Source organism: Acartia tonsa, chromosome 2, assembly GCF_053477335.1.
Source record: "Acartia tonsa isolate MP-2025a chromosome 2, ASM5347733v1, whole genome shotgun sequence".
NCBI lineage: Eukaryota > Metazoa > Arthropoda > Copepoda > Calanoida > Acartiidae > Acartia > Acartia tonsa.
Window position 1 is genome coordinate 46,771,874 of NC_137261.1, and position 26,797 is coordinate 46,798,670.

Below are 26,797 nucleotides of genomic sequence, written 5' to 3' on the forward strand. Positions count from 1 at the left end.
CCTGCTGATTTCCAGCTATCTGCATCAAATACCTCCAAGCTATTAATGCTCCCTTCTTGCTTTCCGCTCCCTAAAAAGGTGTTATTAGGCGGGTAGTTGGGGAATTTTATGGCTAAGAGGGGGAATCTCTGTAAGAGAGTTAGATAGGGCAACAAAATATGGATGGAAGGATATTTATATTCTGATATATGAATAATGAATTTGTACCAAAATGGAGGATTTCTAAGATATAAAAAAGATTATCAGAGTAGGGAAGGATGTGGATGTATGGTTAGGTTACCCATTCAATAGGGGGATACAAAATAAGGGCTCAACATCAATTTGAGTGTGTGTGTGTGTGTATATGTCTGCATTCAATGAAGGGGAACAGAATTGTCTTTTGGGATATTTCTTTTCTCTACTCTTGAGCTTTTTATGTTTTTCATTTTTTACACACATATACATATATGTCATTATATATTATACTACATAGAAAAAGGGTATTATGTACACATAAATATGATATTATATATCTTATTATCTACATAATACAAACAAGCAAATAAACTCTCTCTTTTAGTTTGTTTTTTTTGAGATAAAAAAGTTTTATTTTTCTTGGTTCATTCTTTTATATAATAAAAAGGTATATATTATTTTGTTTTGTTTATAGAAGATGTATTTTCCTTTTCTAAACAATAATAAATACACACATAAGAACTCTTTATGTCAGTAAAAAAATCATTAGAGAGGAAAGAAAAAGGAAATAGGGTCATATGCTATACTATACAGCTTTTCTATATATATTTACCATTTCCCCCTATTTAGTATTTTTACCTCATTATTTATCTATCTATTGTTTGTCTATCTAACTATCCTCTGGTATGATATCTATCTATCTATCTCCCTGTCAACACAGTGGTCCTCAAGGCAAAAGAAGTTTGACAAAACCTACCATAAAAACGGACTATATGGCCATCAAATATACACATTGGAGGGCCAGGAACTGATTTTCTTAAAATCGTAGCTGTTCCTTCTTGGGGTTTATTCCATTTAAAAGTTAACAGACCAAATTCCCTAAAAAATCAAGGTTGTTTGTCGCGATTTTGTTGCTTTGGATTCAAACCTTTATAACTTTGGCTGTATGAAAGACTCATGAAAGCTAAACCTACCATTGGAAAGCCTATTGAATGACAATTTCAGACATAGCTTTAAATTTTTTGTAGCTTTCTTACTTTTTGCTCTACAAGGAAAATTGTAACCAAAGGGAGAAAATTCATTGATAAATCTATTCTCAGAAAGGCTTTCACTAGGGTATTTAGATGTAAATTTTTCAGGATTTTTCTTATGTTCAGTGATTCTTTTGATGACAAATGCAAAAAATACACTCTTATACAATTAATTTGTTATATTTGCATTTTTTCTACCTTGTGCCAAAATTTTTTTATAAAAATTATAAGTTGGTGTAATTTTTTTTGTCCAAAATTGTACATAAATTTCAGGAATAAATATTAAGAACCATCAATTGCTACATTTTACATGTGTAGTTTTAAATTTCCTATATTTATGGTTGTGTAGGAACCTCAAAAATGCTAAACCTACCATTGTAAAGCATGTTGAACACTCTATCCAAATAAATCTACACCTTAAAAAAAAAATTTGACTTAAAAGGCTTGCACAGGATTTATGTTAGGTGTAATAAATTTCACCAAAAATGTTTTCTTTCCTACAAAATTTGGAGTAGAAGGGAGGTTACAAAGCATTAATAGTTATCACATGTCCTGTTTCAACACCAATCTATGGAGGGGGTGTGCCCCCTCCCTCCAAAAAAAAATGGTGCAGGGCTTAGGTGCCCCCCCCCCTAAAAAGGGAGGGGGGTAACATTTTGATAGTTGAAAATAATGCAAAATTTAAAAATTTAAAAAAATGTTTTTTTCAAAACTCAACAAGATATAACATAACCCCCCCCCCCTGGCCCCCCTCCCCTTTCCCATATCTATGGGGAATAATTCACAATTGGGGGGTGTAAAAAGTGCATGAAAAGTGCTGAAATTTATTTTATTTTCCTAAAATATATTTACCCCAGGGGTAACACTTTTATGGGGTGAGGGGGTATTATCTGCTATATATCTTTTTTTAAAAATTAGGGGGGGGGGGTGATTTCAACCCCTCCCCCCACCTCCTTGGACATCTCTGGGAATTTTTTTCATCTTTTTTAACTCTTCCCCTTCTAAATTCTGGTAACTTCCCCCAGTTCAGGGGGTTTGGGTGGGGCTAACAATCCTTCCATAGAAAAAAACCTGCTCACGTTCAATCTGCACAAAGTAAAGACCAATTTAACTTTGGGCTCGGGAACGAAGTAGAGGTTGGAAACAACAATTTGATGTTTGGCTGGGAAACCGCTAAAGGACTAGTCAGGCAGATGATTCTGAATTCCCGCAGACCAGCAAAATTTGCACCTGGAATGTTTGGACAATGTTTCAGTCAGGCCAGAAAGAAAACATTTGCTGAGAAATGCTTAAAGCCAGGGTTGATATCCTGGCTATCACCCAATCAAGATGGACAAATAATGGAGAGTTTAAACATCATTCTGGCTTGAAAATACTTTACTCAGGCCATATGAATGAGAATCTAGGACATAAGCAAGGGGTGGCTCTTATGCTGACCAAGCAAGCAGAGCAGGCCATGATCAGTTGCCAACCCCATGGTCCAAGAATCATGGAGGCTTACTTCAAATCCTCAGATATAAACATTAATCTGAGAATTATAGTAGCATATGCTCTTACAGAACAAGCAGATACAGAGGTCAAAAACGAATTTTATGACCAGCTTGACTCTGTATTTAAGAATGGTCATAAAGAAAAGGACCTGACCATGCTCCTAGGAGATTTCAATGCTCAAGAGGGTAGTAATAATGAGAATTTAGAAGAAGTCATGGGCAAATATGGCCTAGGCTTAAGTAATGGCAAGGAAAATGACAATGGTGATAGACTTGTAAGTTTTTGTACTGAAAACAAACTTGTCATTGGTGGAACCATCTTTAAACACAAGAAGATTCATACTGCCACCTGGAGATCACCAGATCAAAGAACCTTTAAACAGATAGACCACATCTGTATATCTAGATGTATAAAAGGTTCTCTCCTTGATGTCAGGGTTGAAAGAGGACCATTCAGACGATTATCTTCTATCTTCTAAAGTTTGGCTTAGATTTAAAAAGCAGGACTCAAACCCTAACCCCAGGAAGAAATATAATTTAAGAACCCTTCAAAACTCTGAAAAGCTACAAGAGTTTAAGCTCACTCAAAAGAACAGATTTGAGTTGTTGACTCTTCAAGAGGAAGATGGAGTTGAAGATATTGGGCAAAGTATCCAAAAAGTTTATAATGATACTAGCTAAGAATAATTATGTTTCAAAAAGGCTAACCAAAAGCCGTGGATCACTAAAAGATCCATTGATCTCATGGATCAAAGAAGAGATGTAAGACAAAAGACACTTTCTAGAAACTCTCCAGAAGATAAAGACCTGTATAAGATGCTCAGCAGAGAAATCCAAAGAAGTGTCAGAATTGACAAAAAGAACACTTGGAAAACCTTGCTATGCAAGCAGAAAATGCTGCTAATCAAAATAGAATGAAAGATGTCTATGAGATTACTAAGAGCATTGCAGGTAAAGTACACAAATCAGGATCACACATCAGGGACAAGGATGGTTTACTCCTTAAAACTGATGAAGATATTTTTTAAATAGATGGGCAGAGCACTTCACTGAACTGCTAAATCTTCCAGTTCCAGAGGAAGAAACTGAGATTCCACCCTCAGATGCACTTGACATTGACTGTCAAGCGCCAAATCTATTGGAAATCAAAGAGGCCATTAAAAATTTGAAAAATAACAAGGCCACTGGACCTGATAACATACCAGCTGAGGTCATAAAAGCAGACCTAGATACATCAGCTGAGGCATTCCTACCTTTGATCACAAAGATATGGAATGATGAGTTATGCCCAGAGGACTGGAAGAATGGACATATCTCATTACTAGCCAAAAAAGGACACTTGACCCAATGTGGAAACTACAGAGGGATAATGCTTCTTTCAGTACCTAGCTGTAACCTTAGTAAGATTCTTCTTAATAGAATAAAGAAAAAGGTTAATGAAAAGCTAAGACCTAATCAGGCTGGATTAGACTAAACTGTTCCAATATTGATCAGGTAACCTCTCTAAGAATCATCATAGAGCAATCCAAGGAATGGAACTCTGAGCTCTTTGTAAACTTCATTGACTACAAAAAAGCATTTGATTCTTTAGACAGAAGATCTCTCTGGAAAATCTGCCGACACTATGGCATTCCAGAAAAGATAATCAATATCATTATAGCTATCTTTCATAAAGGAGGTGGAAATGTAATGTATAAAGGTAAACAGGCGTCAGACAAGGATGCCTTCTTTCTCCCTTCCTTTTCCTCCTTGCCATTGACTGGATCATGAAGAACTGTGAAAGTAATGATGGCATTAGCTGGGAGCTATTTGGCAATCCAAAATATTTGGGAGTTTTGGACTTTGCTGATGATATTGCTTTGTTAACAAGCAATAGAAGTCAAATGCAAAGAAGGACTAACATGATAGCTGAAACTTCCAAGAAAATTGGACTAGAAATTAATGTTCCTAAAACCAAAATACTTAAATTAAATGCAAATTCCCAAGAACCAATTACTATTGGAGACCAAATTCTTGAGGATGTAGATTGTTTTGAGTATCTTGGAAGTAAAATTGATGAAGCTGGAGGCACTTTAACAGATGTTAAAGCTAGAATTACCAAATCTAGGACAGCCTTTGCCAGCCTGAACAAAATTTGGAATTCCAACAACATCTCCATAAAGACCAAGTTAAGATGTTCTCTCTGTTTTGCTGTATGGGGCTGAAACTTGGTTCCTAAACACAGCAGTGGTCTCCAAGCTACAGACATATATCAATAAATGTCTCAGGAGAATCCACTAGATCTTTTGGTCATATAAGATCACAAATGCTGAGCTTCTAGAGCGCAGTGACATTAAACTGACAATAAAACAGAGGAAATGGTGATGGTTGGGGCACACACTAAGAAAGGACATGATGATATATCCAGGCCTTGACTTGGAACCCCCAAATAGGAAAGAGGAAACCAGGTAGACCAAAAACAACCTGGAGGAGGGAACACTTAAATGGAGTGTAAAGGTAAAAATTTCTCATCATATTATCAAATCTTAACATTTTCTAAACACCTTTCAATAAACTGATCAACTAAAAACGTCATATTAACAAAAATATCAAGGATTTAAGCCATGATTTTTTGGTATTTTGGGAGGGAAAACTGGAAAAACAGGGAAAATCTGAACTTTTTTCTTTATTAAAATATTTGTAGGGATATTTAACTTGTCACATATAGTTTAAACTATTTACTTACTGTTAAGCATTTATTTTATGACATAAAATTGTTAATTCATGCTGTAATAACGTAGAAATTAAGTAATAAAGATTTATTTTAAGTTCGTATTATTGACAAAAAAATATCTTACTGTTTACAAAGGGTTGAATCTCAGAGATTATTTGAAGTGATAATATCCTTTTTTATTGTGTTGAACTATAAACAACCCACTTTGGAGAATTAGTTTACACTTTTATCAGACTGTTTTTAAAGAAATATTGCATCTTTATTATTTACAAATTTTGTAATTAAAGGTGGGCGAGAAATGGGCCATCTAAAGTTTATTGGATACTAAAAAAAACAGTTTCTAGCTTTGTTATTGTATTTGGTTTTCAATAAAAAATATTGCTTATTTTATCAATTTCTAAGTAACTATACATAAGTTTAAAGCAAGGATTATGTTAAAAGTTAGCTTAACCGTTAGGAAAAATCAAGAACTATGTGAAAAAGTTTAATTTTAGCTATAATGGGAGAAAAAAAGAATTTAATGCACATTTTATATAATGCGTAAAATTTCTTCCTTTCCCTGTACCTTATAATAATCGTCGGAAAAAGCCGTTTTTTAAGCAAACAAAGGCGCGTTTTGCTCTATCTGTGAGATATTGTGAATGAGATAATGTTAAGATTTGATATTAAGATGAGAAAAATTTATGTTTACAGTCCCTTTAAGTAAACTGAAAGATTTAAAAATTCCATCTTTCAGCATTGCCTCAAAACGTGCCCAAACAAAGGAAGATTGGAGAACCATTGTGCATGGCCTACGTTCTGCCTAGAACTAAAAGGCAATGATGATGACTCCTTATGCACTTTTTACACCCCCCCCCCTCTCCCCCAACTGTGAATTATTCCCCATAGATATGGGAAAGGGGAGGGGGGCCAGGGGGGGGGGGGTATGTTATATCTTGTTGAGTTTTGAAAAAAATATTTTTTTAAATTTTTAAATTTTGCATTATTTTCAACTATCAAAATGTTACCCCCCTCCCTTTGTAGGGGGGGCACCTAAGCCCTGCACCATTTTTTTTTTTGGGGGGGGGGGGGGCACACCCCCTCCATAGATTGGTGTTGAAACAGGACATGTGATAACTATTAATGCTTTGTAACCTCCCTTCTACTCCAAATTTTGTAGGAAAGAAAACATTTTTGGTGAAATTTATTACACCTAACATAAATCCTGTGCAAGCCTTTTAAGTCAACAAGCTTTACAATGGTAGGTTTAGCATTTTTGAGGCTCCTACACAACCAAAAATATAGGAAATTTAAAACTACACATGTAAAATGTAGCAATTGATGGTTCTTAATATTTATTCCTGAAATTTATGTACAATTTTGGACAAAAAAATATACACCAACTTATAATTTTTATAAAAAATATTTGGCACAAGGTAGAAAAAATGCAAATATACCAAATTAAATGTATGAAAGTGTATTTTTTGCATTTGTCATCAAAAGAATCACTGAACATAAGAAAAATCCTGAAAAATTTATATCAAAATACCCTAGTGAAAGCCTTTCTTAGAATAGATTTATCAATGAATTTTCTCCCTTTGGTTACAATTTTCCTTGTAGAGCAAAAAGTGAGAAAGCTACAAAAAATTAAAGCTATGTCTGAAATTGTCATTCAATAGGCTTTCCAATGGTAGGTTTAGCTTTCATGAGTCTTTCATACAGCCAAAGTTATAAAGGTTTGAATCAAAAGCAACAAAATCGTGACAAACAACCTTGATTTTTTAGGGAATTTGGTCTGTTAACTTTAAAATGGAATAAACCACAAGAAGGAACAGCTATGATTTTAAGAAAATCAGTCCCTGGCCCTCCAATGTGTATATTTGATGGCCATATAGTCTGTTTTTATGGTAGGTTTTGTCAAACTTCTTTTGCCTTGAGGACCACTGTGTCAAACTGTCTGAGTTTTCCCTCTCTGCTTGTATTTCTTATTATTCTGTTTCCAATATGTATTATATTATTGTAAATTGCTACTAAGGGAATTTGTTGAGCAAATGTTAGGAATCAAATTTAACAACTGGATACTATTTGAGAAAAGTACCATTTCAAAAATTTTTTAGAAAATAAAAACAATAATTTTTATTAAAAGATGATGTACTATATTACATGACTTAGGAATCAAAAATAAATATAGTAAATTAAAATAATGTTAAGTTTGTTAAATCAATAATGTATCTAAGACAGGCAGGCAGCAACTTTGGTAAAATAACAAATAACTGTTGCAGTGCTTTCCTAATATTTGTGACATATCTTTATAAAAAAATAGTACAATTTGAAATATTATATAAATTGTTTTCTGGATTAAAAATGTATTAATCTACTTTTAGTTTTATAAAATGCAAATTGTTATGAATTGCTGTCAAATATTATTGTAAAACATGTGTTTTTAAACCCACTTCTTAATTTACATATCACATAATTTAAATCTTACACATATATACATTCACAACTAGATACACAGACTCAACACACACACAAGACTCATAAATACACAAAATTACACATAAAAGCCCACCAAACTTGCAGAGAAACACACCTTAGCTGTCATAAAATTTTATCCTCACAAAGTGTGTAAGATAAATCTACCTTTCTTTGCTTTACAAATAAATTTGTTTACTTTAGAGAGAAGAATTTCTAAACTTTCAAAGTACACTTTGTTATTTATTAAATAAGCTTTAAGTTGAAAAGGATTTACAGATTAAATTTCTTTTTAAATTGTTAAGCTCCATTAGATAATGAAATCTAAATGTTAATATTTATTTCATGAAAATAGAATTAATGTTTTTAAGAAGTGAAGCTACTCTGCAAGTTTTACTTCAATTTTATCTGTCAATCTGTAATAAAAATACTTTTAAACCACCTTTATTTTTCTCCCGTATCTTACTTTTTGTGATGTAGAACAATAATGCAGCATACATTAAACCCAATTGGGTAAATCAACATAAACTCCCATATCGGTTTCAACACGCAAAAGGGTAGATTATTATTCAGAAGTCCAAAATAAATAAAATAATTTTTATCATAATTTATATTATTTTAATTTTTTATAATAAATAATTTAATTCCAGAATTCCAGAAGCTGAACATGAATAAGTTTCAGCTCATTATTCACATAATAATTATTAATCTGAGCTTCACTAAAGCTGATGAATTTTGTACAAGAAGTTGTATAACTAGTCTACAATGTCTTATATATCATGGAAAATATTTAGGTGAATGTAAAACAGAATCTAATGAAACCCTGGTTTGCTGTCAGTTGACAGAACTGATTATTGATAAATTGATTAGTGTTGATGAGCTGATAGACACACCTGAAGACATATCTTTTTATATTGATAACAACTGCGGCATACAACAAAATATAGGCATTAATCAGAGACCTAAGCGAATAGTTGGTGGGACAACTGCCATAGAAGCTGATCACCCCTGGGCTGTTAGATTGCTAGTTCCAGGAGATGACTATGTTTGTGGAGGTACCTTACTTGAAAACAGCTGGGTTCTAACTGCAGCTCATTGTATGGAAGAAATAGAAATTGGCAAGCTTCAAGTTAGCATTTTCAACCCCAAAATTGGTAACAGAAGCTTTTATAGACCTTTACCAATAAAATCCCACCACTTATATGATTTTTCTAAAAACCTTAACACTGATGATGTTTATTATGATGCTGCTCTGATTAAAGTTCTTGTACCTGATGATGATTCTGATTACCTAACTCCTGCTTGTGTATCTCCGACAGAGGACATTGATAATTTGGTTGTTAAGGTTCAAGGCTGGGGTCAGATACGCAATGATACCTATCCTGATTCTTTACAAGAGTTAGATCTGACCATATTTTCCAATGATGAATGTTACTACGAAAAGTGTTATAATGTTGAGGGTGAATGTGAGTCTTTCAATGGTGATCTGATGTTTTGTGCTGGTGTTGACAGAGATACTATTGGCAAGGATACTTGTTGGGGTGATTCAGGTATCTAATTTTTAACCTTTCTTAGTTCAGGACAGAAAATTCAATAATTAATCTGAGATACCTTTTTGATAAGAAGCTATATAAAAGTTTAATGTTTGAAGCTTGATATCATTTAGGTGGTGGTGTTATAGTTGGCAACAAAGCAGTAGTTGGAATAGTCAGTTGGGGCATGAATGAGGCATGTGGAATGAGGGACAGGCCAGGAGTTTATCAAAGAATTGCTCCTATCCATGATTGGATTCAACAAGTCATAGACAATGATGGTCAACTAGGATTAATTTATCAGCTGAAACAAAGCCTCAGTTCCTGGATAGCTTCAGCTGTGGATAACTTTTCCAAAAGAATGGTAAAATCAATTGTAACAGGACTGGGACAGATTTAAAGTTTAAATATTATGATAACTACCTAATATTTTTTTTGAAAAATTATCTACTTATTGCTAAACTTTGGAAGAAATGTGATAACAAAACAAAATGTATATATTTTAAAAATATATATATTTTCTTATATGTAAGCAAATGTGATAATTATTTTTGTCATTGATTTGCACATTCAATTGAATTATATTTATTTGTTGTATATTTTGCTTATATATCTGTTATTGATATTGCAGACAGTATTAAAATGGCGGGAGATGAGGAAGAAAAGAAAAATGATGAGGAGAAGGATATGGAGTTGGATCTTATGGCTGAGGCTGAGCTTCTCAGACTTCAGAGACAATTCAGGTATGTACAAGGATTTGTATATATAAAATTATATACTATGATTGGTATAAAGAATTCAGTCAAATTGTACAATAATTAGTATAAAGAATTCTGGCATGTACAAGAATTGGTATATAGAATAGGGTTGGGCCAGATATCCAGTGAGGCCGGATATCCGGCCATTTTCAATATCCGGCCGGATACCGGATATTGAAACTATACGGCCGGATATCCGGCAATATGATATTTTATATTTTACAACAAAAATTTCTGCTTTTTTAATTAAAAATGGCTGTAATTTTCTTATTATTGAAGCTATAAGAACATTTTTTTCTGAATATGTTTATCTTTATGTAAATTTTATATTAGAAAAACATAAATTTTTTCGGGGGCAGCAGTTCTTGGCAGCTGCCAGCCTCAAACTGGCGGTCGGCAGGTAAACAGCAACGGATTTTATGAAATTGTTATATGTCATGAAGACATTTAAAATCCTAAATTTAAAATTGGAAGTGTCTAAGTCAAAAATTGCTGTCACAGGAACCGTTTAAAGATTTCTGGAGACCTGGAGGTTCAGGACTTGCAGGACTATACCTGGAACCTGAAATCGACTTGAACACCTATATTTCATATACTATAGAATAATTAAGTATTTGATAACATGAAATGCTTTGTTTAAGCAAAAAAAATGTTTTTACTTTTTACCTGAATGACCTTGCCAGGTTTGCTGGCATCCTGTGCCCGCCAGGAAGGAGGTATTAAAAAAATTACACTCTCAGTTATGTGTCATACCCATATTTCGAAAGTCATTTAGTTATAGCCCTCTACCTTTTATACAGAGAAAATGCACAGGGGGGGGGGGGGGGGGGAAGGGGCATGCGTTCAATGCCACCTCCTCGCCCATCCTCCAACAGGGGTTAATTTAAAAAATGGTTATCAAATTCATTCCCCCCCCCCCTCAAGTGCCCTAGAGGCCTCTAAGGGCGTAGCCGCCAGTTTTATATAATAAGACGCCAGTAATTTGGCCGGTTATCCGGCCGGATATCCGGCAATTTGGCCGGATAACCAGTAGTTTGCCGGATATCCGGCGTTGGCCGGATATCCGGCCGGATACCGGATATCCAGCATTTGAAATCGGCCGGATATCCGGTATCCGGCCAAAAATCTATTCGGCCCAACCCTAATATAGAATTCAGGCATGTACATGGATTAGTATATAGAATTCAGGAATGTACAAGGATGTACAAGAATGTATATAGAATTTAAGCATGTACAAAATTTTGTAGATAGTATTCAGGCATGTACATGAATGAAACTAATATTTTTTATAATCAAATAAGATTTAATAGATTGTTACACACAAATGATACATGTAAATATATGGATATTAGATCGAAACAAATTAATAGAATGCTATCAAAATAATCCTTTATTTTAATAGATTGTTTAATATAAATACTTCTGTAATTTACATAAATAGCTAGAGTTTAAGAACTCTTATTTAGAATATAAATATGGAAAGAAAAAGATAATAATATTATTAGGTTTTTCAAATATAATTTCAATTATTCTTAGGATAATGGAAGGAGATAAAGAGGCGTACAAAGATGAAGCACAAAAGATTTTAAGGTAACATTTCTTTAATTTGATTGGAAAAATCACGGAACCTTTGTTAAAATTTATTGAAAAATTCACCAAACCTTAGAATAATTTTTTGGTATTATTTTATTTCTACCATATATCTGTATTCCCATTATAGACCAAAACCTGATTTTTATGAAATGATAAATTAAAGTTTTCGGTTCTTTTAAGATTGTGTGCTTTTCCTCAAGCTCTGAAACCTTTACCTTCCAATTTTATATTTTAGAAATAAATTAAAAATAAAGGGGAGGATTAGTTTTTTTGCCTATGCCTAACCCCTGTGGGTAGCCCTAACCCTTAGGGGCAATCTCTGTGGACTATTTAATTTTATATTTGTGCTCCAATATGCAATTTAAGGACACCGCCGAATATTGTGTTTCGGGATTGTTTTTCAATTAAATTGTTTCTAAAAATAAAAATAAATATTTTGTTATAGGCGACAAAGAAAAACCTTAGCAGATTTGGAAAAGGAAAGAAATGATGTTGCCAGACTTTTGAAGCTATCCAAATCCGCCAGGTAGAATTTTATTACTCTGTAAATGATATTGTCTGTCTTTCAGCAATACTACTCTTTCATTTTAAAGGAATCCCTTAAATTAAAAGTAATCATCTCTTCTTGCATCTAGAAGGGGATTAAAATATCCTTAAACTATCCCAAGAAAAAAATATAAAATTAGAATAGCTTTAAACCCTACAGGGACCTATGTGAAGTAATTATCGCTATCTTAAGCAAAAGACAAAGAAAATCTACTACTTTATATAATAGGAGGTCTTCCTATCTATCATTCTACCCTTCTGTCTTCTTTTTACCGGAAAAATTCTAGAATTTTATTTTTATCCATCTAATGATCTAACTACTTAGAAACAACAAAGTAGACTCGGAGAAAGCAGTTCAGATGGCCAACCTAGCAGAAGAACAAGAGAATCTTATTCTGGCTATTAATGAAGAAAAATTACATTTGTCTGATTTGGAACGTGAAATTCGCAGGTTTACTTCGACATTATATATTTAGAGGGTGGGCTAAATGGTGACTTTAGAATTAAAATATTTGAGCTTTTAATTTTAGATGAAAAATATCGTTTGAAATATGTAAAACATTTAACTTTGATATAGAGGGATTTTTAAATATGAAGATTTTCTATATTTTGGGTCAGATTTGTCTTATTTATTAAAATTTGATATGATGATTCCTCAAGCAGATTAAATTTAGATAGCGTAGCAACTCTATAATCAATACCAGAATGTCCATATGTCATCCATTTTAAACTATATTTTTTATGATTCTTTCAGCAGTGCCAGTCCAATAGAAATAGTAATATCAGGACATATGTAAGCAATCTTTTGAAGAAAACTGAAAAAAAAACATTATTAAAAACAATTCTTTTTACTTGTCAGGCTTGAAAAGCAGATAGCTGGGCAAAGGTTAAAAATGGCGTCGGGACGTCCTAACACTACTTCAGGGCAGGTAAAAGACGTATGTTTACTATTTTTTTACATTTGTGTGTTCTATAAAGCTTAGTGTATCCACTCTATTTCAATCTATTCATGAGGCTATGTTTCTATGTTAGATACTAATAATTTTGCCAATAGCCTCCAAATGCTTCGTCCCAAAGCTCTGTCTCAACCTTCCCTAAACATTAATTTAAAAAAAATTGATATTGCTCAAATACCAATAGAAGAGCCCAATCGGTCCAGAGGTTACTTAGATCTTCAGCTTGATATAGAAATGTGCCTTGATGCTAGAGAGGTTCGAAACCAATCAAAAATTAAAACTTCCAAGACAATATTTATATATTTTTAAATGAATGTTTAGAGGATTTTTTAAAAAATTGCTTGCTGGTTGTGGCCTTATTCTATCCACAATCTTACAACACAAATTTGTGATATAAATGCCAGGGAGGGAGGGGGCATTGGCCTATTTATTTCACTAAACCCCAAAGTTTAGAAATAACGCTTTCTTATTCGTTGGCTTAACTACTTTTGGACTTTTATTAAATTTTAATTGGTTGGTTCATTAAATTGAGTGTCCAAACGTTTCAACCACTAATTGTAATCTACAGAAGGGTTTATTTTGTGTATCATCATTGGAGATGTACATCAATTTATCGGCCATTGTAAAACCCTCTAGATCACTGTATAAATGGTATGATATAAATTCAGGTAAACAGAGACAAGAAAGATATATTTGGGAAGATCCAGCTACTTGAAAATAGACTTGATGGTGTTATGGTCAACTTCAACACAACTCTGGCTCAGAATACTAATATAAGGTATACAATACAACCAGTTATTGGCAGATATTGTCTCAAAATATTGGGGACATTGGTTTTTTTATCATACAAGCTCCTTAAGTTTTATGATTACTTTTTCTTGGCTTGATTACTTTTTATTGAATTTTGATTGGTCGTTTAGTTAAGTTGAGTGTCCAAACGTTTAAATCACTTCTTGTAATCTAGAAAAGGGGAATTATGTGTATCATCATTGGAGATGTACTTTAATTTATGGGGTCTATAGATCCTTGTGCATTTGTAGTCTTTGTGCCATTTTAACCCCTTTATAATTTAATGCAATGCGTTTAAAGAGGTATTAATGTTGACATAATTATTTTGCTTGATTTTTTCTAATTGCATCATTGCAGTTTCATCATCATAACACAATAAAAGACAATTTTATTTCGACTGATTAAATTTAGTTTATCTACCAGTGACTTCGTCACTAGTATAACAGGGGGAGAGATGTAATCCATTTTTTTAAAAGGAATATGATTAACCCTTCTATAGAATCTTACAAAAAAAATGGGGAGGGGGGTTAGGGACGTGTACCCGATTCCCTGGTAAAACTAAAGGGGTTCAAACATCCACACTCTCTACTCTCCTTTACACATCCGTTGATAGGAGTCGACATATCCCAGAAAAATTCCCTTAAAGCAGCAAAGGTTGATATCTAGTTTAAAAAGTAACCCCCCATTTTATCAAATAGATGTGAGAAACGTATATAGGACCAATATGAATCTGACCTTGTTTTGGGGATATTAAGAGTCAGAAAAATTGAAAAACTATCTTTTATTTACATAGTCTATAGTAATACCTCTAGTTTAGAATCAAAAGTTTGATAGAGAATCTCACTTCATGATTTCTTTCCTGATAGTGCAGTTCTAATATTCAAGTTCATTTATAAAGGTTGCCTTTGAATGGCTTGTTCGGTACACACAAAAGCCCGTATTAAAATCTTTCTGAAAGGTATTAACACCTACCCACCCCCTATAAAGATTAAGGTTACTGTACGAAATACAAAATGGTATGGACGAATATTGACATTTAATAATTGCAAAGGTTTAAGCAGAAAAGTTGTGCTTGCATATAATTTCTTGTAAATAGTAACAAATGGCTTTATGCATTGGGTCAAGGTTTTAAGGTGTTTTTTTTTTCTTTATACCAATAATTATTCTTTTTTAAATAGTAATTTACTAAATTAAAGCTTTTTTTATGCAACTTACATACAATTTAATAAAATTAGTTTCTTTTGTATCTAACTTTTGCGACAGTAAAAAAATCATTATATTTTCAGTATAATGCAAACAAAAACAATACATTTTATCTCCATTGTGATAAATATTATTTGCAATTGCATAAACACCAAATGTAAAGTGAGAATGGATCTATTATTACTTAGATATTACACCAGATTTTCATGATCTGTAATAAAGTGAAACTCGCAGCGAGCTAAAATATTGATACCCCCCCGCCCCCTCCACCCCCTTTACCCTATACCCTCTCCTCCTACTGGATTAAAGAACTGACCAATAAATTAGTTCCTTGTTAGCAACCTAAATTGACGACAATTTTTTAGTTGTCATAATATCCAGGTATATTCTATATCCAATAAAGTGACTCATTGTTTTGCATCAGCCCAAGAATAATGTCAGTAGGTAGTTGATTTGGCACAGAGTAAGCAATACCATTTACAACAACAAAATTATGATTAAATTCAATTTAGGTATTTAATTTGAATTAGGGGTGCTATTCTATAATTCATTATGTCTATCCGTCTTTTAGTCTGTCCGTCCGGGAGGATGAAATTATGGACCTCATTAGCCATCAAAAGGTGTTCGATTGCTTTTAAGCGACTTTTTTTAGCCAATTATATCTTTTTTTTTACATATCTTTGGTGTTTATTGTCTGATTTTCTAAATTCTTGTATAAAATGATATCAAAATAAAGTTTTCCATCGTTCTTTGGAAATTTTGTGTTTATGAATGAATCTTGATTTTAAAATTACTACTATTTAAGATAGACTGCTGATTTTATTTGAGTATACCTTGTCCCGAAAGCATCCAGTATACAAATTACTTTGTATGTTGGTATGTAAGTCATTCATAACATTTTATAAGTCAATAGATAAGAAATTTATCTTTTACAGGAAAGATATTGACCATTTGGTTGGTGAAAGAACCCAGTTCAATGCTATGATTGCAAAGCTACAGAAGAAAATTACAATCAATAAGAAAACAATTTCAGATTTGACAGAGTTGGCTATCCAGGTGAGCACTTATCAGGGAGAGAGTGTACAATGAATTGTAAATTACACTGGTACTTAAAGTTTAAAGCAACGTTTTATTATTTATTTACTTAAAAACTTTCGATACTTTTAATGAAGTGTGATTAGTTAATTCCAAACTAGTAGTGTCCAAGATACAGAAGGTTTTTTATGATCATTTTATATTCAAATCAATTTATCGTCCATTGTCTTATCCCTAAAGATCCCTGGCCATTAATTAAGAAATGTATTCAGTTTCTTCTTAAAAATTAAATGATGGACCAAACCATGGATAATGCAGGTGCAGAAAAAAAAACTATTTGCCTCAACATTTCACCTGTATAACAACTAGTAAATTAGCATGTACTCTAACATTATGTAAAAGTTACCAAAAAAGAATACTATGTAAATTTCTGTTTTTTAGCTTTAACAATGTCCTTTAACTTATTGCATACATTTAAATATTTCTCTATGTTATTTTGTCGTTAATAAGGTTCCTTGTTATTAAATCTTACTACTTTTTTATTTTAATTATTATTTGAATGCTTAGGCTTATGATCAAAGAGACGAGGCCCAGAGCAAGATTATGGCTATGAAAGAGAAGAATGAGAAGGATGCCAAGAATTTTGCTGAGGAAATGAAGGTTTGTTCAGTTTATAATTAGAATATCCTTACAATAAAGTTCAGGATGTCTGTCTGTTTATCTGTCTTAAAGGATCTCGCTAACCGCTAAACTGGAAGGTTCTCCTTTACAGGATAGGTCCTGGAAAGGTTAATAACTATTTTGGGGAAGGTTACACAACCCTCCCAAGATAAATCGGCCATAAAAAAATTACTCTCCCCCCCACCCCAAAAAAATTATTGTTTTCTTTTTAAATTTAATATAAAAATTGGGTTATCAAATTCAACTCCCCCCTTTTCAAATGTCCCTAGAGGCCTCTAGGGGCGGAACCGCTAGTATGTGGATATTATGACAGTGGAAAAATTGTCGTCAATTTAGCTTACTCTACATTTGCTTATTGGGTATAATTACTATTCTGATTGTATTTTTCCAGGAGTTGCAACGAACATTAGACCATGATGAGAAGCTGAAAGACTTCCTGTTCCACAAGAGTAATGACAGAGCATTTGCCAGCGACTTCGGGGAGGATGAGAAAGGTAGAGTTTTTGTGTACAATTAGAAACCTTCTAAAAACCGTATTATAATCAGGGCTCGGCAGCCGCGCGTCAGCCAAAGTGAAATCGTCATATTAAAACTTTAAAATTTAGCAGGATGGCTAAACCTTTTCGTTAACAAACAATCCATCTTTTCGGAAATTCTTTATCTACACAAGCTGATTTAAATTTGAGGCTATGTGCATCTGATGAGCGACTGCCGAGCCCTTATAATAATTCATATTTTCCTAAATACAGGTTTTGATATAACCAATATATTTACGCCTCACTTTTAAGGCAGAATTTCCTAATTATCTCCAAATAAGAAGCCTTTTTAAAGTTAGTATTAAGCACTTTAACTTTAAAATAGCATTTAATTTTCATATAAAACTGGTCTGTCCGTACGTCCTTGTGGATATAATTGTTCTCTAGATTGTTCTTAATATGATTACTAGCGGCCAAATAGGCCCATCTAGGGATGAAGGTGGTTAAATCGACTCAATTTTAGATTTAGTACCCTCCCCCATAATAGTTATAAACTATCCCTATGAGAATCTCTGCACTGTAAAAGAGAATAATATAAAGGTTTAGTGGCTAGCAAAATCCTTTGGTACAAACAAACAGACAGATATTCTGTTACCATCTTATGTGGATTAAAAAATGTATCATACATAGGCAAGAACAAGAGGTTAGAAGAAATGAAGGAGAGAGAAAACATCACCAAATACAAAGAAGCATTTGAGCAAATCAAACAGATTGTTGGATCAGAATCAAGTCTGGAGAAGATCACCAGTGACTTTGTCCGGATAGAGGATGCTAACTTTGCTCTATTCAATTATGTCACTGAGATGAATAATCAAGTTGAGACACTGCAAGACTCCATTGCAAAGTTGAAACAAGATATTAAGGTAGGAGAAGTACATTACTTCATTGCGATTTTATTCCATTTGTCCATCTATAAATATATGACTATAAACTAAGTAAGTTACTGTATGACTATGACTGTTCTTTTCATGGTCTGAGATTTATCAAACCAAACCTATCTTTAGTCTGTTACTGCTGTATACATTCTTCAAAATTGAGTTTTATCTAAAAAATGTTGTTACTGTAAAACACTTTATTCTTCTATTTTAATTGTTTTAATGTCTTTTACCCCATTTAAATAATTCAGGAAGCTAGGGAGAGGGGTGAAGAGAAGGAGAGGCAGCAACAGGAGAAGGTTAGACAGATGGAGAACAAGCTGGAGGAGTCCAAGCTGGAGGCTGACAAGACTGAAACTAAACTCAACCTCATGGAGTCCGTCCTTGGCAAGATTAAAGTTGGTGAGTACCTTTCAACTTTACAAATTAGTCATTGGCAAGATTAAGGTTTGTGAGCACCTTTTTACTTTGAAAATTAGTCCTTGGCAAGATTGGGGTTGGTGAGTACTTTTCAACATTAAATTAGTTCATAGCAAGATTTTGGTGAGTTCCTTTCAACATTACAAATTAGTCCTTGGCAAGATTAAAGTTGGTGAGTACCTTTCAACATTACAAATTAGTCCTTGGCAAGATTAAAGTTGGTGAGTACCTTTCAACTTTACAAATTAGTCCTTGGCAAGATTAAAGTTGGTTAGTTCCTTTCAACTTCATAAATTAGTCCTTAGCAAGATTTAAGGTAGAGACTAATTATCAACTATTTCTAATTATTATGTTAGTTCATAGCAAGATTTTGGTGAGTACCTTTCAACTTTACAAATTAGTCCTTGGCAAGATTAAAGTTGGTGACTACCTTTCAACTTTACTAATTAGTCCTTAGCAAGATTTAAGGTAGAGACTAATTATCAACTATTTCTAATTATTATGTCACATAATAAACAGATCTATAGTGTAGATGTATATACAGATAACTACCTCCCTTCCTTTTCAATGACCTTATTTACCTGCTACCAAATTATTTCCTGCTACTTGGCAGTGTCAATACACACCACACCGTTGGTTGATTTTTAATGAAAGACGAAACAAGGACAGCGCGATGGGAGATACAGTTATTTAACCCTTTCTCTCTAGTGTTCTACTCTAATACATAAAACTTTTGTATTTCAGGTACTGAAGATCTGTACATCAAGTGTGAGTGTGGTAGTACTCCTGTTCTTTCTCTCCTTGGAGATACTAAAGTAAGGTTTTTGTTGGATGAAATAACACCGTAGAAAGTCGTCTTTCTAATGAAAATTTTAAAAATTAATCTACTTTAACCAAACATATTTCATGATATTTTACAATATATAATATTTCTAAAACAAAATATATTGATAAAATTTGAACAAAATTCACTTATTTACTTTTTTCTACATTTACCCCTAGCCTCTAGGGAATCCCTTCCTTAGGGGGGTCGAATTGTCCTCCCCCCGAATACACGTTTAGAGCATTATTATTCCATCGGTGAACGAGATCCTTCAATATAAACAAAGACATTCTTTCTACATTTCGCGTACATATGAAAAATCTATTTACAGGAGGAGCCCAAGAGACCTTTTGTGAATGACAACAACATCATAATGTATCTGGATATGATCAATGAGAAAATTGTTGAACTCAAAACCATTTCTCAATTCTTAGATTATAAGGTAATTTATTATTTTGGAAATCATATCTTAATGGATGTAGGATGTAATTGTCAATGTACATGGATATATTGATAGGGGAAAATTTGTAATCAATTTACTTTACTAATATGAACCTCATTTATTGGTCAGTTCATTCATCTAGGAGAGGGAAAGATATTGGGGTAAAGTGGTGGATGGGGGATATCGTTATTTTAGCCAGCTGGGAGCACCCCTTTATCATAGTTCATGAAAATCTGATGCAACATCCATGTAATAATGTTACGATTCATATTTTTGATATAGACACTTATTTGAGTTTTTTTAATTGAACAAAAAAATATTAGGGAGTTGATATTAACAAATAATTATTCACTCATTTTTATACATAACAAAAACATTCAAGTGTTAAAGTTGTTTCCATCTTAAAACCCAAAAAAGTTATGATTTATAACTATTGCAGGAGGGTAGACAGAACGAGGCTGTTGAGCCTAAGCATCCACACAAATCTAAGAAGGATAAACATAAAAAGGATGAGGTTGCACAAGGTAGGACATTTTCTTCAGTATGGCTTTGAAACCAATTATTATCCTCAGGTTCTTGGCCATAATGAAAAATCATGTATATTAGCGTAATATAACCGGTTTTCTACGAATAATAATAATGTTCAATCATAATATTAAAACCAGTTTTGTTAGTCTGTGCCTTCGGCATCTCGGGGCTAACAAAAGTAATTTTAATCTTATAATTGTATATTTTTATATCCACGGAAAGCTGTTTATAATACAATGCGATAGATAACTAATCTTTAATTTTTAGATAGGAATTTTGTTTAATTAAACCAAACAAGAAATTTTACTGCTACCAAATTTTTTGTAATCTTCCTAAATAAATCAAAAAAAAATATCTTTAGTATAGTACAATCTTATTTTTATGATAAGATGTGTCGCCTTTTAGCAATTTGATAAGAATATTATGTATTTTTTATTTTTTCTGTTTAGTTTAGTTTTATCTATAGATTAGTTTAAATTATCATTTATATAATACATCTTAAAATTATGTTAGATCTAACAAGAAAATTAGGCAAATTATTAATGATTTTTTCTACCCCCAAAGCACTGAAACTGAGAAAGAAAATAGATGAGCGTGAGTGGAGATAAATAACTAACTATATATCTCTAAATATTTAAATTCTTACTCTAAAGAAATATACCAGAACCTTATAATGTGATATAAACCCTAAATCTAAATTTAAAAGAAATGAAAAGTTGGTTTGAAACTGAATTAAAATTAAAATAAAAGAACATAAGTACATAACACATCAAAGTTTAAAAGACTAAACTTTTGTATTCAATTTGCTATTATTTCTTCAATAAATAATCATCTCATTTGAAGTATAAACAAGGATGGCAATATCTAAAATAGCGCAGCTCTGTAATCAGATTATAGAATAAACGAAGTAACGTTAACACTTACAGTTTGTCAGAACTTGATAAGCAAAATATAAATTACAACAGAAAGAAGAGACGAATTGAATGATGGACAAACAAACGTTAAAATGACTTATTGGTATTTAATTTTTACTTTTATTCAAATCAATATGGTTTAATATTCAAGACATAAAAAGATGCTGTGAGTATTGGTGCAAAAAATGGGGACATGATTCCAGTGACGTCATATTTTTCTTTCCTGAAAAAGGGAAGGTGGGAAGAAAAAAAGAGATGGGAGAAAAGGGGGGTTTCCCCATCTCTTTTGAAGAGATTTTCTTCTCTACTTCCCTTTTTCGGGAAAGAAAAATATGACGTCACTGGAATCATGTCCCCATTTTTTGCACCAATACTCAGAGCATCCATAAAAAACTAAAAATCATGATTTACATATATTGAACATATTTACAATATACATGCATTCATAACTTGTAAATCTAGGTAATATTAAAAAAAAACAGGTAACGTTAAAGATTAAATAAAAAATCAGGACTTTTTCTTTAGTTCATTTTTCCATATAATTCTTAACTTGTCATATTTATAAAAAAAAAATTAATTAGACATTACCGACTCTTGTACTCAACCCCATGACAAAATATTGAATATATACAAGTGAAATACAGATAATTTTTACATAAAAGGGTGCTTTTAAGGATTTGTTTTATTAACTCTAAGTTATTAAATTATTTTTTAGAGAAAGAAGCTGATCCTTACGAGAACCCATTAGTATTTATAACTTACAAAGCCAGTAAATTTAGCTCTAAAACTTGTCTTTAAAAATAAAGGTATATTATTAAAGCCAATTTAAATCTAAATTACATTTATAACTGAAAAACAAGATATTTGATAAAATAATACAATTTTATTTTTGATTTGATTTAAAATATTTAAGAGCTTACATTTTTGGCTTTTTACTCTGCACATTATTAACTCTTTTGTAGCCTCTAAAAACGCAATCAGTTTAGAAACAAAAATTTTTTATTAAAAAAATATCATATGTTATTTGGGGCTATAAAATGGTTAAGAAAACTACAACAAAAAATTATCAAGGGACATGAAATCAGATTCTGAAAACCAAATAAAATATGGAAATCTATCACGAAAATGTATATAAGAAGAGACGTGAATATTATGACCCGGGGGAAAATTGTCGTCAATTTAGACTTCATTTAATGGTTAGTTCGTTCGTCCAGAAGTAGGAGAGGGGATAGGGTAAAGGGGGTGGAGGGGGGGAGGGATGATTTCTTTAGCCAACTACAAGACTTTATTATAATACATGATAATCTGGTGTAAGATCAATGTTATATCAAATTCATTTTCTTTTTGATTTTCAGAATCTTTGATTATGTTCCTTAAGATTATAAAATTAAAACCCTGTCTTATTCCTAGTGTTGGGACGGACAGACACTGTGGAATCAGAGGAACCTGAACCAGAGGTTGTTGAGAATTTGAACAAACCTTTGGATGTGACACTACTTAAAACTAGAGCTTTTGTTATGAACACAAGGTGAGCTTCTTGTAAAATAGAAATAGATTTTTTAGAGATTAATTTGTTCAAATGATAAATGTATAAGTATAGAAGAAGTATAACCCAGACAACTACCTGTTGCCAGCTTGGTGGGGACCATATTCGTTTGCTAGTAAATTGCTTTGTAACGACATGGCTGCGTTAATATTTCCGTCGCTATTGGCTGATATTCAAAGACCCAATATAAAGTCGGCAATGGGTCCGCACCTCGTAAACATACAGTTATTTAACCCCTGCCCCCTCTATCATTTAACTTTAATGTTCCAATGAAGAAATTTTTAAAATACTTTAAAGGGAGAATTCAAGTAATATATATAAATTCAAGAAATTATATTAAGAGAAATAATGCTTTTTTGATAGATATTTATATAATTATTTAAAGATATTCATTCAATCAGCAAGAATTAAAAGTACGGTCTATCAAACAAATTAAAGTTTATTCAACTGTAATTAATTTAGGCAAACAAAAACTCTTTCCATCTAATGAAGCATACAAAATACATTTGCAAATCTTATTTCTTATGTAAATGTTTATAAATGTGTAATTTCGATATCAATATTAAGCATATTCATTAAGGCAGTATTTAAAAAAAATTAAATTACCAAGCTTAGCTTGCTTAATTTACTTAATTAAGAGATGCGATTTATAAAGAGTATTATTTTACTTGAAATAAGTTTCGATTAAAATAGACATTTTAATTTAAATTGGGCCGAGAAAGAATTCTAACTGAATGAATTTAAATGAAAATAAAGGGAGAGAGAAAGAGGCAACATTTATGTTGGAACCTTGTAATCCAAGCATCTAGTACATTTAGAAACTTCCTACAAAGCCATTGATATCTAGATTCATATAAAAAGTATTAGGAAGCTCAGTTTAATTTCATGTATATGTGTATAATTTAACCCTTACAGATCGGGCCCCTATTCCCACCTTAATAGATCGGGGGGGGGGGGGGGGGGCCGGGGGGGTCATATTGACCCCCCCTCTATCTCGGCTTCTGTTACAGATAAAGACGTAAATTTTTTTTCTGGTGGTTCATGTGTATTTTTAGAGAAAATTACTTTTTCTAGTCATAGCAGTCAGGCCGCTTCTTAGCCGCTTTTTAGCGGCCAGCCGCTAAATTTTAAAACAGCTGTAGAGCGGCCAATTTTGCAGCTAGGATGACCAAATTTTAGGACGAACTTTTATTTTTCATAACAAAAAAATTACTTTTTCTGATCATCGCCAAAAAACGGCAAATAACGGAAACCGCCATTTTTGGCGGTTACGGCGGTAAAAGGGCGGTTGGCGGCGCCAATTAATATTTTATCTGTTTATTATTGCTCAAGGATTTACCAAAAAAATTTATAGGTCTCTAGCTGTAATAGAAGCCACGATATTCATGATATATGTCTGTAGTAAAAGCCGGTCATAAAGTCGGTCAGGGTGCGGTCAAACGGTCATAACACCACTTTTCTCATAAGGTCATTGATATCTCAGTATTCACCAAAAAAAATTAGGTTTCTACCTTATATACAAAGTCATAATGTAGAAATTAAGATTTATTTAGATTTTTTTTTAAATTTTGGTGCTACCCAACCGACTTTGACCGGACACCACGACCGACACACACCAGATATCCTAATAAAATCAACTCTTGCCGACGTATAATTACTAAACTTAAAAAGTTATGAAGTCACAACTCTCTATCTTACCTACAAAAAAAATGACATTGAAAAAATAGAGGGGGGGGGTCAATATGACCCCCCCCCCCGATCTGTAAGGGTTAACAAATACCCAAAAAAATTATTAGGAATTTTGAAAGTTTCGGCAGATTCCCTTAAAACCTATTGTAAAGCAAAGAACACCCCATCCCCCACATTTTTAGATAAATTAGTAATACAGGGGGAAGAGGTAGTTTTTATCGTGTTAGTGGTTTACCTTGGGTTAGGTTATATTGTGTACAAGGTAGCCCCCCAAGGTTTAATAGGGGGGAAGGGGGGGGGTTGTGTGCTCAATATACAATTTAGGGAAAACACCAAAGTTTGCTATTCTGTAATATGATTATTCATTCACTAATCTATTTTTTTTGTCGACCTAGGGATAAGAAGGACGATGCCCCTACCCCGGAAACCCTGATGAGAAAAACACCAACCAAAGGAGGAAAAAAGAAATAATTCTGTTTCTAATTTTTTTAGCAAATGGTTTAATGTGCAGCAAAATTAATTATAAATTAAATCCCAAATTGGGAAATTAATATTTAATTTTACTAGTTTTTTTTAACAATTTTACATATTAATATTTTTATGACGTTTTTGTGCCTTGCGTCAATGTATGTATTTGAATTATAGTTATATTGTTTTTGTACTTAGAATGGTGAGCTAAAGATTCTACAAGAATAATGTTAAACATATTAAACGATTAAGCCAACAGATAAAGGTCATAAGCAAGGAATGACATAAGCTATTGTGGGAATGAACATAATTTAAAAAGTAGCTGACAATGAAAAAATGGCATTCATACAAAAAAAACATTATAATTTTATAATATTAATTTCATTATTTATATCATATTAACGGGGATAATTTTTTGAAATATAAAAACTATCAAAAAAGTATTGTTTAGCATCTTTGTGTAGAATTTTTTGCCAGTTTTTCTTAGTATTTAAAATGTGTGTGAATAATGGATATATTATTACTTGGATGTTACACCAGATTTTCATGTTCTATAATAAAGTTAAACTCTCAGAAGGCCAAAATAACGATACCCCCCCCCCTTTACTCTATACACTCCCCTTCTACTGGATAAACAAACTGACAAGTAAATGAGTTCCATGTTAGCAACCCAAATTGACGAAAATTTTCACATGTCATAATATCCAAGTAAATTCTATATCCATTGCATTGTGTGAATAATTAATAATCATATCAGCTTATTGTGATGAAATGTATTGTGATATTGCTCTAAACTCAGCAACAACGAAAAAGGATTTTGAAAGACAATTATTTTTTAATATTCGTTGAAAATTGCCTGAAATACGATGCTATACATGATTTTTCAAAATGGCTAAGAAACGGTTCTAATTCAGCGGATTTGAACCGGATACTGTAAAAATATATAAACAATAAACATATCAACAGGCATTTCTGGTTTTGTTATTCCATTGAATGAATATCTCTATTAGTTAAGAAAGGTCGGGTTAACAATTTTTTTTATAATTCATATGATATTCTCTTCTTTAATTATTTTTCAAAATCTCTATTCAAATCGCTGTCTAATAGTATTTAAAATTTTATTATTTTAAATTATTTGAATATATTGTAGTTAGATACATCAAATTCGTATTTAGTTGTTTAACTGTTCTATAAAGCTTAGCCATTCTGTATTTTTACTGATGGTATAAAGCGCTATTATGTTAGGGTTGTCTAAATTAGAGAATTTTAAAGATGCATCAACCAAAATCATCTTGTTTAAATGGAATCTACAGAGTTTCTGATAATGATTATAGAGTTTCTCATGTGCTCTAGCCCAATGGGGCTACGCAGTGGCCAATGTAGCAAAACTTAACCTGGCCTTAGAAGGAAACAAACACACGATAAAGTAACCTTTCCTCTCCCTATTCTAAGTTTTTTTTAATAATGGGGGGGGGGGTTGTATCTATGTTCTTGACGAGGCATTTGAGAGAAACCGTCGAATATTTTAACAAATCGTCACTTGTGGGAAGCAACCTTAAATTTGATACAGTTTTAAACATTTGATACAGTTAATATTAATT

General features: G+C 32.4%; 2 protein-coding genes across 3 annotated transcripts; both read left to right on the top strand.

Annotated features, from left to right (window-relative positions):
- The first annotated feature begins 7,668 nt into the window (after nucleotides 1-7,668).
- Nucleotides 7,669-10,026, top strand: LOC145312011 (mite allergen Der f 3-like). The gene is made up of 2 exons (XM_080151098.1): nucleotides 7,669-9,412; nucleotides 9,529-10,026. The coding sequence occupies exons 1-2, from the start codon at nucleotides 8,530-8,532 to the stop codon at nucleotides 9,792-9,794; spliced, it is 1,149 nt and encodes a 382-aa protein (XP_080007224.1). The 5' UTR covers nucleotides 7,669-8,529; the 3' UTR covers nucleotides 9,795-10,026.
- Nucleotides 10,027-10,029: 3 nt separating this feature from the next.
- Nucleotides 10,030-25,982, top strand: LOC145312010 (coiled-coil domain-containing protein 63-like). 2 transcript variants are annotated; one of them, XM_080151096.1, is made up of 16 exons: nucleotides 10,030-10,137; nucleotides 11,689-11,742; nucleotides 12,191-12,271; nucleotides 12,617-12,742; nucleotides 13,151-13,229; nucleotides 13,916-14,025; nucleotides 16,175-16,295; nucleotides 16,842-16,934; nucleotides 17,347-17,449; nucleotides 18,122-18,354; nucleotides 18,618-18,768; nucleotides 19,531-19,601; nucleotides 19,941-20,051; nucleotides 20,491-20,575; nucleotides 22,904-23,021; nucleotides 25,124-25,982. In XM_080151096.1, the coding sequence occupies exons 1-16, from the start codon at nucleotides 10,037-10,039 to the stop codon at nucleotides 25,197-25,199; spliced, it is 1,713 nt and encodes a 570-aa protein (XP_080007222.1). In that variant the 5' UTR covers nucleotides 10,030-10,036; the 3' UTR covers nucleotides 25,200-25,982. The 2 variants fall into 2 exon arrangements, with proteins under 2 accessions (XP_080007222.1, XP_080007223.1); XM_080151097.1 differs by having other exon boundaries at nucleotides 13,151-13,220.
- Nucleotides 25,983-26,797: the final 815 nt, after the last annotated feature.